The sequence below is a fragment of the Cryptomeria japonica genome, chromosome 8 (assembly GCF_030272615.1).
Source record: "Cryptomeria japonica chromosome 8, Sugi_1.0, whole genome shotgun sequence".
NCBI classification, from domain to species: domain Eukaryota; kingdom Viridiplantae; phylum Streptophyta; class Pinopsida; order Cupressales; family Cupressaceae; genus Cryptomeria; species Cryptomeria japonica.
The window spans coordinates 579,718,491-579,731,812 of NC_081412.1; the positions used below are offsets into that span (position 1 = coordinate 579,718,491).

At 35.7% G+C, this 13,322-nt stretch overlaps 1 protein-coding gene across 2 annotated transcripts in view; it reads left to right on the top strand.

Annotated features, from left to right (window-relative positions):
* Window positions 1-13,322, top strand: part of LOC131039498 (disease resistance-like protein DSC2) — a 72,111-nt gene that overhangs the window by 4,100 nt on the left and 54,689 nt on the right. Inside the window, exons 3-8 of one of the 2 annotated variants that reach the window (XM_059209909.1) lie at window positions 7,422-7,545; window positions 9,276-9,351; window positions 9,436-9,997; window positions 10,084-10,338; window positions 10,463-11,107; window positions 11,210-12,839. In XM_059209909.1, coding sequence (XP_059065892.1) covers window positions 7,422-7,545; window positions 9,276-9,351; window positions 9,436-9,997; window positions 10,084-10,338; window positions 10,463-11,107; window positions 11,210-12,839 — 3,292 coding nt within the window. The remainder of the gene's footprint in view (window positions 1-7,421; window positions 7,546-9,275; window positions 9,352-9,435; window positions 9,998-10,083; window positions 10,339-10,462; window positions 11,108-11,209; window positions 12,840-13,322) is intronic. The other variant, XM_059209910.1, reaches the window with a different exon arrangement.

The window sequence follows — 13,322 nt, forward strand, 5'->3', positions numbered from 1 at the left end:
AACTACATAATGAAGATTCTATAGTCCAAGTCTTTATATTGTTTATTTCAAAATGAGTTATTTTAGACTACATTGTTTATATTCTCTTCTTTTATATGTTCTACGCTTATAGCTTAGCTAAAATCATTTATGGAGGCAATATAGAGATTGATACCATATCGGACATTGTCCTCAATTTTATGACTGTAAAATAAAGTTTTATTTTATGATACTAACTGGTATTAACCTTCCAAGATGACAGCTAAGATATGATCATACTTCAACATAATTATGTATGTAAATTTGGATCGAAATATACCATAAGAGGCCAAGAGATTTAAGGGACTTGAGATGTAATGAGAAACGAACCAAAAATAGTAGACAAATACAGATAAAACAGAAGACCAAAAACAACACATAAAGATTGACATAATGTTTTATAGTGGTTTGGCTTTAAATGCCTGCATCCACATTAAGAGCTGGGGAATTTTATTATCAAAGTCTGAACAAAAATTACATCATCCTGAGCAGCTACGTATAAGATATTTATAATAAATAAACCTTTAATTGGAAGGCCAAAAGTCCAACGGTGAAGCTGCCAGTTGGGCTTCATTTCCTTAACAATCTCCCACTTGAAGCCAACCCAATGCTGCTCAAAGTTAATCCCCCCACTCAATCCTATTATCACATTTTTGAAAGATCGAGAGAAGCTTGGTAGAACTCAAATTTCTCCCATGTAACAAGCTTAGTGAGAACATCAGCTGGATTCTCTTCGGTGTCAATCTTGTCTACATGAAGCTTGCCTTCTTCAACCACGTGTCAAATATAATGACAACATATGTCAATGTGTTTAGACCATCACTGAGATGTATGATGCTCAGCCATAAAGATGACACTGCGGCTGTCACAAAACATAGAAAAATCTGATTGCTTCAAACCCAATTCGCTAAACAAGAGTTGTAGCTATACTATCTCCTTGGCCCCCTTGGAGAGAGTTATGTACTCAACCTCTACAAATAATTGAGCAACTGTATGTTGCAATTTAGAACCCCAACTGATCGTTGTGCTAACAAATGTGAAAAAATAACTAGAAGTAGATCTTTGTTTGTCTAAATCCCCACCAAGATCAGAATCGGTAAAGCCTTGTAATTATGCCTTATCCTTTCCAAAACATAAACAAAAATCAGAAGTGCCTTCCAGATATCATAGTATGTATTTGACTGTCTCCCAATGTGGTTTACCCATATTAGACATAAATCTGCTCACCTCTCCCACTGCATGAGCAATATCCGGACGAGTGGAAACCATAGCATACATAAGACTTTCCACAACATATTTATAAGGAATGTTTTTCATAAACTCCTGATCCTCTTGTGTTTTTGGACACAAGTTAGAAGATAACTGAAAATGAGAGGCCAAAGGAACACATACAGACTTAGTGTCCATCATACCAAATCTGTCCACAACCTTTTTAATGTAATCTTGTTGAGATAACGTGAGTTCTTTCTTCTTTCTATCCTGAGAAATGGTCATCCCAAGAATTTTCTTCGCTGCCCCTAAATCCTTCACTACAAATCTGGTAGCTAATTCTTTCTTTAGTTCGTGAACAATCCTCATGCTCGTTCCAGCTACCAACATGTCATCCACATAGAGAAAAAGTATCACAAATTCACCATTTGAAAGTTGTTTAGAGTAAACACATGGATTTGATTCACATCGTATGAGGCCATGCTCAGTCATAAATTTATCAAACTTAAGATATCATTGTCTTGGGGCTTGCTTAAGCCCATACAAGCTTCGCTTCAATTTGCAATAAATATGTTCCTGACCCTTTTTGACAAACCCTTCAGGCTGTTGCATATAAAATTCCTCATTATCGCTATGTAGAAAAGTTGTCTTCACATCCAACTGTTCCCCATGCTGCAACCAATCCTGAAACAGCTCAGATGGTAGTCATTTTTACCACTGGCAAAAAGTTTCATCAAAATCGATGCGTTGCTTCTGAGCATACCCCTTGACAACTAGTTTGGCAAAAAAGCATTTTCCACCTCCATCTTCTTCTTTCAATTTGTAAACCCATTTATTTCTTAATGCTTTTCTGTTAGACGGAAGGGGCACCAATTCCCATGTCTGATTTCTTATTAATGCGTCCATTTCTTCATGCGTTGCACCCTGCCATTTATCACAGTTGGCATCCTTCATAGCAACTTTAAAGTTCGCGGGCTCTGTATGTTCAGATATCAATAAGGTGGGTTCTGCCTCTTCAACAAACAATAGCTCATAATCAGAGTATTCAGTTGGAATTCGTCTCTGTCGTGTGGATTTTCATAACTCATCACCATGATTATGATTAGTAACATTTTGAGAGGAATTTTGTAGACTGGCCGACACTGATTGTTAAAATTCTCTGGTTTCCCTTGAATCATCTGGGCCATCAACGTCATGTCTATGATCAGAGAGATAGTCTTTGCAATTAATTGAGTCTCTCTCTCCATCGTAATTGTTGTTCATTAGCGGTGTAACCTTAACCGCAGGTAATGTTCTTAGATTGGGATTGTTTACATCCCAGTCATGGATATCGGCAGACCCGTGAATAGTCTCTGCCCTTGTGATGGGAGGAGCTGTATAAGTTTCCCAACCACCTGCAAAATCATTACCCATTATTCCCTGTTCTGACAGGAGGGGAGTGTGTGACAGGAGGGAGGGTATCCCCTGTTCTAACGTGAGGGGGAAGTTTGCATCGGGAGGGGCAGTTTGTACATGATGCGCTTTCCCTTGTTCAACCCTCTGTCTATCCTGTCCCTCAAAATCGTCATCGGGCTATCTGGCTATCCCACATGAAGACTCCCTCAAAGACGGCATCGGGTTGTCTAGCTGTTGGTCACGGCTGCTAGATTGGGTAACGTTATTTGCTGTTGAAGTTGCAGTGTTTGAGGAATTCACTGGTGAGTGAAATGGAGGAACTAGAATAAAGATCGGTGTAGAAGGTGTGACTGAAGGCACTGTGTGTAATTGACTGCCAGATAACCTTTGTGTGGGATTGCTTTCAAACAAAGAACAGTGGCACATATTCCTTAGTATGTAATGTAGTAATTTGCAGGGCTGGGAATGTTGTCTCTTTGAAAACAACATCTATGCTCTGTATAATCTTTTGATTAATAGGATCTCATAATCGAAAGCCAAACTGGTCTTCACCATAGCCCACAAAGATACATTTCTGAGATTTGAGATCCAACTTGGTTCTTTTTTCTTTTGGTACATGTGCATAGGCTTCACATCCAAATACTCGGATATATGAGTAAGAGATTCGTTCGCCCAACCATTCCTCTTCTGGAATACCAAAATCCAACCGAGATGAAGGGCTCCAGTTGATCAAATACACTGTTGTATTGCAGACTTCCGACCAAAATTCTTTGCCCAAATCTGCATTTCAAAGCATACATCTTGCCTTCTCCAATATCATTCTATTCAACCTCTCCGCAACTCCCTTTTCTTGAGGTATAAAACAATTGAATTTAATTCTACGAATATCATTATCAACACAAAATGAATCAAATTCCAAGGAGCAAAACTCTCCTCCATTATCTGTTTTTAAACACTTAATCTTGTGTCCAATCTGATTTTCAACAAGAGCTTTGAATGATTTAAATTTTAAGAAAACTTCAGATTTCTTTGAAAGCATATAAATCCACACTTTCCTTGTATAATCATTTAGAAAAGTGACAAAATAGTTAGGTGCTCCAATGGAGGTTACCTCGGTAGGTCCAAAGACATTCGAATGAACCAACTCCAAAGGTGTACCCTTCTTCTCATTACCGGTCTTCAAGAAGCTAAGTCACTTTTGCTTGCCATAAAGACAATGTTCACAAAAGCCTAAATGCACGGCCTTGAGATCCTGAAGTTGATTATGTGTAAGCATTACATTCAACCCTTTTTGGTTCGTGTGTCCAAGCCTATTATGCCAAAGGCCTGCTTTGCTATCTTCAACCACCATTGTAGCTCCCACTTCACCACAACCCTCAAATACATAGAGGCTGCCCAATTTGTCACCTTTGGCAATCAACATGGTTCCTTGGGTTACCTTCCAAGTATCTCTTATTGCATCTTTTTACTTATCTTTATCACTTTATTATTCCCATGGCTTCTTGGGTTGTTCGTGGAGGTGGAAACACCAAAATTGGGGTTTGACTTAGGAAAGCTCCAAAACACAACCCCCAAGATTTTCTCTCTTGCATGTGTGTAGGTACATTATCATGAGGAAGAGATTAACTTGTAGGAGGCTTCATAGCGTGGACCATGTGTAACATTCTCTCATTCCTTTTTTTTCTCTTGGTTTAGTCTCATGTTCTATGTTATCGCTTTATTTTAATACCTTTTTATTAGTTAATACATTTTGTCAACACGTCAAGAGCTTTCCACTCAGACTCTACACTTCGTTTGTATAGGATGACAACGTGCCACGCTGGTGTCCCATCTCTACATGCTTCTCCCAAGGACAAAGGCTCAGCAGATCCTTCCAGAGAGTCCTCTTAGATTTTTGACACCTTAGCATAACTCTGTTATCCCTTGGCTCATCCTAGCACCAGTTCGAGGAGGCATCAGAGGCATAGTTTGTTCTCAAGGATCTATCATCCTTGAAGTAGCAAATTTCCTGCATTAGAAAATGTATTATAATAGACCCATAAATTATCTCAACTTGCAAACAGTCATTTCATCCTCATGAATTGGAAAGTAGTAGTCATTTTCATACATGACCTTGAAAATAGGAAAACCCAGTTGCCTATTGTCATGTCCCACCCCAAGAAATTGAAATTTGATTTGAAAAATACCAAACCTCAAATTATTGTGGACATTACAGAGAATGAGGAATTGAGTAGCCTAATAAAGGTTAAAAAAGTTGAGCAATGTTGGCAATCAATGTGGTAGAAGATTGAAAATAATGGCTAAAGCAACTAATGATAAATAATATCTTGATAAGGTAGACATTATAAATAGTGATGATAATCAAGAAAATAAGTAAACTAAGAGCGAGGATAATTAGGAAGAGAAGTCTAGTGAGAAGGAAGACACTGTTAATGAAGAAGAAGATAGTTGTGAACAAGAAAGAGAAGAGGAAGAGCAGGAGGAAGATGATAATAAAGTTATGAATGAGGAGAGGGAGAAGATGGAAAATTAGAACACTGGTTATCACTTAATTGGAAAGGAAGACAATAGGGAGAATGCCATTGTTCTCACTCTTAAAAATCAAGTTAAAAATATTCAAAATCAAATGATTGATCTTGAAGAAAAAATGGAGTAGAAAAAATAAAAAGTTCATCAAACTTGAAGATGACCTCTACACAATCATTGATATTACCAGCTTTATTATGAATAAAGTGGTCATGGGGTAGTCCCAAGGAGCTCCAAGATAAAAAATTTAAAAAATAAAATATGGCATTAAGGATGTTGAAGATAAGGAAGATGATCATGCAACGAATGAGAGAGAGGCCTTAGGGGACTCTTTGGATTGCCTCTTGCCTAGCAAAAACCTCATAATATTAAGTTTCTCATGTCTGTTGATGTCCTAGTTTGTTGTTTTTTCTTTTATATTGTTTTTAAAAATGTTTCTTGATAGTTATCCTATGAACCTTATGTTTTATCACAAATATTTCACTTTGTTTACTCGTTGTCTCATGGTCCATTTTTAGAATTTAGTTTTGTAGTTGAGAATTTGTTATGAGGTCTGTTTGGCTCACTTTTTTATACTTTTCTACTTTTCTTGCTTAATTAAAAAAAATATTACGTTTAGCACATTGTTCATTAGGGTATGGAGTAGAATCTCAACTAGATTATTTTTTAAATCAAATTCACAACCATTTATAGATTTCTTTTTTTTCTTCAAAAGAAAAATATCTCCTCCAATGAAAAGTGAATCCTTTATAAGCTCTCCAAAAGCCCCAAGATTTTCCCCAACCTATAGTTGAAGAGTAGATCATCCTAGACTTTAGTCTTATCAATACTATCATGTAGGAAATAGGTTATGATTTCCATGGAGAGCATTATATATAAACCCAAAACTATGACCACATTAATTTTCTTTTCATTCCATAGATTCATAGGGATTGAGGAGGAGATTAGATGGGCCATCTTGGATATGAATTGAGAGGCTCATTCATATGTTTATCAAGAGCGTAGATTCTATTCAACCAAATTCTTAACTTTGGGTTTGATAAGTTCCTTATCTATAAAATTCAAGAAATATCCTCTCCTCTCACCCATGGGGTCCTTCTCCTCTTGCTACTCCAATTGTTTCCTTTAACATTTTGGCCAAGCCATTTTTGTTTTCTTTTTACTAAGACATTTCCATTTACCACCACTTAAGGATGCCATTATCTAGACCACAATGAAATATCTCATGAAAAATAGTAGAAGAAAATTAAATTTGTCAACTTGTTTAGCATCTAATGCTTAAGCATTCATGATGTAAAGTATCTCAAAGGAGTGGAACAAATGTTCATGATATGCTAATAATTGCTTTAAATTCACATAATCTAAAACACCAATTTTTTCATAGAATAAATATAAATTGAAAAAATACTTCTAATGAAAATAGAAAAAAATTCATATATATTAATTTTTTTTAAAATTTGAAAGTAATCCCAAATCCTCGATTAGTCCAAATGTGCATGTTGTGTCAGATATTGAAATTGAGGATGAAGGGGATGTCTATGGACTAGCGTGATCTTCAAGCACTGGAAGATGACCTAGAGTATAAGCCTTTACATGACCCCACAAAACCCCGCCCCCCCCAAAGGTCACTCCTTGCCCCAGTTGTAGCAGAAAATATAAACCCCCCTTTTAATGTAGCTAAATTGAACAAAATCCCTCTATCCCAAGAGATGGGTAATGATAGCTTTAAAAGGTAAAAGTTGGGAAAATATGTGGATCTAAATGATAAAGATAATAAGGAGATTAAGCTAGATATCCCCCTCAACTTGGACCAAATGGACCGTGTCAATAGTAAAAGTGATACGGCGGATATTGACATGCTACTGGCAAACTCCACATCTAGCCACGATAAGCGCTTTTGTTGGGTGACTAGTGAAATCCTCATCATTAAATAGGGAATAAATGATATTATTAATACCTTCACTGAGACCCCGATGCCTAATAAAACTAATATGCTCCTTAAAATGACTCAGAAATTGACTGAAGATGTTAAAGTCATGAAAATAGAGCAAGAATCCAGAATTGCTAGTTTGGAGAAAGATCTGGAACATCTTAAGGGAAGCCTTAGGAATGTGGTTGAGATCAATAAAAAAGAAACGAATAACAATGTTGAAAGCCTTAAAAAGATGAATGAGAATATTATAATCTATAAAGCTCAGCCGATCAATAGTATTTTCATATTTGCTACTAAATATAAAAGGAAGGATACTAACCTACAGGGATTAGAGGTGCAGGTTTTTATAAGCCTTTCTACTAGGACTAGGATCGTGGACAAAGAGAAAAGTACCACAACGAACATCATGGAGGAGCTGGAAGCCATCAATAAGGATTTCATTGAGAAAAATTCCGAGCTCTTAGGTGCTTTTCTTTCATTTTTTGCAAGTATGCTTGGGGCCTTAGTGTTGTTCTTTTAGTTGGGCTCTATGGGGTTTTGCCCCTGTCTCTTGTGTTGTTTGGCTGTTGTTTATGGACTTTCTCGCTGAGTTTTGATTTTCTGTACTTGGATTTGGGTTTCGTGTACTTGTAAATCCCATTTTATCTTAATCAAAAATATTTTTTTTACAAATTTAGTAATACAACTAAATTTACATATTTTTAATAACCATTAACTTATTATATTAGAATATAATATTTTTTAATGCTTATTGATTTTATATATTAAATATTTGTTTTTTCTTTCAATAATTAAAAATAAAAATATCAACCTAATGCTTTCTTTTCTCCACACACATCCTTAGAAAAGGGAGGATGAGACAACACACATGAGAAAATATTAATATAATTTAAAGCATATATTTTTTCAAGGCTTAAACTTCATGTAAAATTAGTAATTAATTTTTGAAAATTTATATTTTTTTAATCAATAATTTATATAACATTTACTAATTTTGTATTTTAATTTAAGACTACAATTATATTAATTAACAAGCTTACAACTAATAGTTGCATGTTTTTTGTACAACAAAATCTCAATAGGTTCACATTAGGTTCATCTCCCTAATATTTTGGTTTGAAGTCAAATGTCTAACTTCTATAGGCATATGAATCACAACACCCTCACAAAAATATAAAACTCTTATCTTACAATGTAATAGAAATGGACGACAAAGCTATTTCCATAATGAGGTCGAACATTTTAAATTCAAAAAATGAAGCAAATTTATATTAGAAAAAAATGGGATACAAGTCTAATGTAGATATTCATTAGGTTCATCTCCCTAAAATCAATGACAATTTGTAGGAATAGATGAAATGTGAGAATTGAAAATATACAATTCGATTCTAATAAGAAAAAATCATTATTACCTTATATTTAAATAGTATAAATCAATATTGATTTCTCTAAAATGAGGTACATTATAAAAGTTGCACACAAAACATAAATATCAAATTTCTAAATGTATGTTAAAAAATATTAAAGTTTATCTTCAAAATATTCTAAAATGGAAAAATCATTTATAATCTCAAATATATAATATTCAAGATATTTATATTGTAAAATAAAAATAAAAAAATTCTAAATTGATATTAAAAAATATTTAAGGTAATTTTTTAAATTTGCTAAAAAAAAAGTCATTTATAATATTCAAGATAATCTTGAATTTTTAAATTGATATTAAAAAATTAAGAGAGTCTATAAAATGTTTTCTCCAAATTGAGATATATTATAAATTACGAAAAAAACTCCTACATAAAGCTTATTGGTTAATTATAATTATATATATAATTTTAAAAGTCATTTTATTAGAATATCTTATATACAATAACAAGTTATAATTGAAATTTTTATATCTGAATTTCGATTGTGATATCATGTTATTTTCAAATTTTATATTTAGAATTTGATCTTGATTTTTAAATCATAACTGCATAATTAATCGAAATCATTTATGCAATTATACATCTAATTTGTAAATCTTGTACTCTAATAGATTGAAGATAGGTTCAAATCCATTCTCCAATTTACTTTCTTAGACTTCAATCTAAAACAAATAAAACACAATCAATTACATATTTTAAACCATTTGTGTGATCATAGCGTAAAATAATAATATTCTAATTTTCTAATTTGTTTTATACATGCATAGTGATGACTAGTGGTCGTCAAGGGTGGTGTTCGAGCCGGAAGACTACAAATTTAGGCACAGACAAACCGACTCTCAGGTGAGATGCATTTTATTTAAATGTTGCTGTGTTTCTCCGCGAAATGAATCCAATATTAAAACTCGCTCCTCATGAAATTAACAGTGCACCTGGGCAGAAGTTTGATGTATTTCTCAGTCACAGCGGTAAGCAAAAAAATTTTGTGAGGCAGCTACACAGAGACCTCACAAACGTTGGAGTGTCCTGCTTCTTTGACGAAGATCCTCAAAGTTTGCCAATAGGAGAAGATTTTCCCCCTCGTATATTTGAAGCCGCTAAGACATGCAGAGTAGCAGTTTTGCTTCTTTCAAAAGAATTCTTGGAATCAAAGTGGCCAATGCTTGAAGCCTCCACTTTCGTGAAAGCTAGACATACAAATCCCAGTTTCCAAATTTTACCTCTGTATTTTATGATCGCACCCGAGGCTCTTAAGCAAATTACGGTAGACAACGAAAAGTGGAAAGGGTTTGGGATATCCGAGGAAACGCGGGTCGAATGGCACAAAGCTTTGAATGTAATACGGCCAATTAATGCTTTGAAGTTCAGTGAAGGTGGCAATGAATTGGAGTTTAGAGATAAAATAGTTAGAGAAGTTTCTTGTAGACTTCTGAAACAATCACGGAGGTATCATGTCCCTTTTATGCAAGGAGAAGAAAGAATGTGTCAGGTGAAAACACTTCACTACCTCCTTTTATGTAACTCCATTCTTTTGCTTTTGTTGTATTGTCATGCTTATATGTTTATTGGTTGCAGGAGGTTGCAGATTTCTTCAACACTGTTCATCCCAATGAAAGGGGAATCCGTATTGCAGGATTGTATGGAATAGCGGGCCATGGAAAAACTACACTTGGAAAGGCTACCTGCAACTTCAAATTGGCGGATTTTGAAGGTAAAGTGTGTCATCTGGAATTTTCTGCAGGCAGTTCATTCGAAAGACTAAAACATGCCCTACACTATCTCACTCACCGCCCTCAATCGCATCTCCAAATACTTCCTAGCGAAGATCAGGTGAACAATTTCATATGTTTTATGTTTGTTCAGGACATTTTTCTTTTTAAGTGGACTGTAATGTAAATGATTCTAACTATATGTGTAAATGTTCTGCATATTCCAAATATACTTATAATTACAGGCAAAAGTTGAGTTGCATGATAGAATGAAGGGCCAAAGGGTATTGTTGGTTCTCGACAATATCACAGAAGAAAGTATAGACGAAGTGAAGTATTTTCTTAAGGCAGAGTTGGGAGAAAACAGCTGGATCCTTTTGAGCGCTCGGAGTGTATATGTTCTAGAAAAGCATTTCCAAATTGAGAGGAAGTCATGTATGCGCGTCCCAAGCCTTGCAGAGGACGAGGCCATAGGCATACTGTTGGAAAGAACATCCCTGGACGAGTCAAGGTTGGGGGCAGAGGACCGAAGTTTTGTTTTGAAGTGTGCAAAGAGATGTTCGTTCAAAGAGACTAGTTGTGACATTTCTCGGAGAGGTCGAACATTTCATCCGTTAGCCTTAAAAGCTTTTGGCGGTCACCTCTTTGGTAAATATGGGTTGAGGTTGCAAAAATGGGTTGCCGAGATAGATGGCTTGGTAAACCCATCCGGTTACGGTCTGGCTGACGTGCTCGCTGTGCTTGGTAAAGCTTTTGATGGCATGATTCCCAAATACCGCACTATATTCATGCTTCTCACCGTATATATGCTGCCCAATATGTCTTCCCACACAGTCACTGAGTGGCTGGCAATAAATTGCAACGAAGAGATATCGTTTGTTGAAAAAGCAGTGAGTTGATCATTTGCTTTTAAACCTGTTTAGTTTGTGATTTTAGCGTTTTAATTGAAAAACTAATAGACGGTTAATTTATATGTGGTTTCACCGTTTCAGGTTAAGGATTTATGTAACAAGGCTTTTATTGAAGAATCTGTACCTGGAATTCGCATACACGACCTTTATTTTGAGTTTGCTCGAAGTAAAGCAAATGAAATGGGGAGATGGTTGTGGTGGAAGGGTGATCTAGATAGTACACGTGGGTTAAGTTCACAAGATAGGGAAGGTTTTGAAGTAGTTAAGTTAGAGCAGTGCAAGTATCGAAGTCCGTCCCAGATCGCCTCCAAGTACCTTCAGAATGTATTGGCACTTCAGCTCGTAGGTGTGCAGAAAATGAGCAAGCTTGACTTGGGTCCAATGAACAGTCTCAGAAGTCTCGCATTACACAATTGCCAGGACTTAGCAGCAATTGAAGGTATGGAAAAATTGTTGGAACTGGCGTGGCTTCAGATTAGTGAGCTACATCCAATGTTTGAACTTCCCGAGCTAAGCAGCCTCCAAGGGTTGCAACATCTTGAGATCGACATTGCAGTCAACGAGGAACTCAATCAGCTGGGAGATCTTACTTCTTGCTTTTCTCTCAGAGAGATTAAGGTTCGCTGTCCATCCCTCTTGGAGTTCCCAAGGTTAAATGGTTTGCCCCATTTGAAGAAAGTGGAATTTAGTCTTTGTGATAAAGTGAAGGGGGCTCTGGACTGTAGAGATTGTGTGGAGCTTCAGAGTGTTGTCCTCGACAGTTGCTGCCAGATGGTTGCCCCACCGCTCCTCGCAAGATGCAAGAAATTATCCAAAATTTCTTTGTCAGAATGTGATGCGGTGACTGCGTGTCCAAATATAGATGCGCCAAATGCTTTAAAGACATTAGAGTTGTTCATTTCATCAAAAGGTGCTTTAGCTCCAAAATGGTTGGAGTTTTGTAAAGCAATGGAAAACCTTCAGCTGTGGAATATGAGGAATGTAGAGCAGCTTCCGAGTTTAAGACGTTTATCAAATTTGACTGTGCTCAAACTTGGCAAGTGTGGTATAACGGAGCCACCTGATCTTGCATGTTGTGTCATGTTGGAGATGGTTAGCTTTTTCTCACTAAACACGTTAGAAAGGTTTCCCAATTTCACATCACTGAGGAGGTTGAAGAATTTAAGTTTATATAATTGCAGGAGGGTTGAAGATCCACCAGATATCTTGGGATGCCAAGAATTACAGGTGTTGATTCTGCTCTACAACGATAATTTAAAAGGACTTCCAAGGATTGATGACTGCCGACGATTAAAGCAAATCCAAGTGAGTTGGGGTTGTAAAGACGAGGTCGTTTATGATGGAATTTTTCCCAACAATTGGGAGGTCGATGACGATAATGAATATTTTTTGGAGCACTTTAAAGATGATATATTCCACTTTAGGGAATTTCCAGAACCATTGAAAGGGTGGCGGTGGCTTAAGGGCAAGGCAGTGCTGGGGAAGAAGTATTTCCGTGGAGTGAAGATGTATAACTCTATCACAGCTCCGTATGAAACTTCAGAAATGTCCAAGTTTTACGGCCAAAATTCAATTACTCTCAGTTTGCGTGGTAACAAAGTGATCGCTTTTCCGACACCGGCCGGAGTTATTGAAAATCGGGATTGGTTGAAAAAAGTGCAAGAGTACTTTGCTGGAAAGGAGGATATCGCTTCTGCAGGTGCTGCCTCGGGTAAGGTTCTAATACCATTTTTAGAGTTTTATAGAGGAAAAAACAATGACTACTCAGATTATTCGTTTAGTTTTAAATTTGAAACATGTGACGCTGCATTTCGTATTCCATTGCTTCTATAAATCAGTAAATATAAGAAAGATAATGTATATATCTAATTGTCACATTTAATTTGGTACTCTTAATATTTTTTTCTTTATTTGTTAGATTTATTATTATTTTTTTATAAGATCAGGATGTTAAAATTAGATTATTAGAGCTAATCTATATTAATTTAGTTTTAGAGTCATTAATCATGGGTGATAGTAATTTTCATTAACAAATATTTTAGAAGAATGATTTAAGTTTAGAATTCTTTTATTTCTTATATTTGAAAGGTTTTTAGAACAGTAAATGTCAATTAGAATCATACAAAACTTAGATTTGATTCAAATGCCTTTAAATAGCATTATACAAATGTTGGCTCATGGTGGGAAAGACATT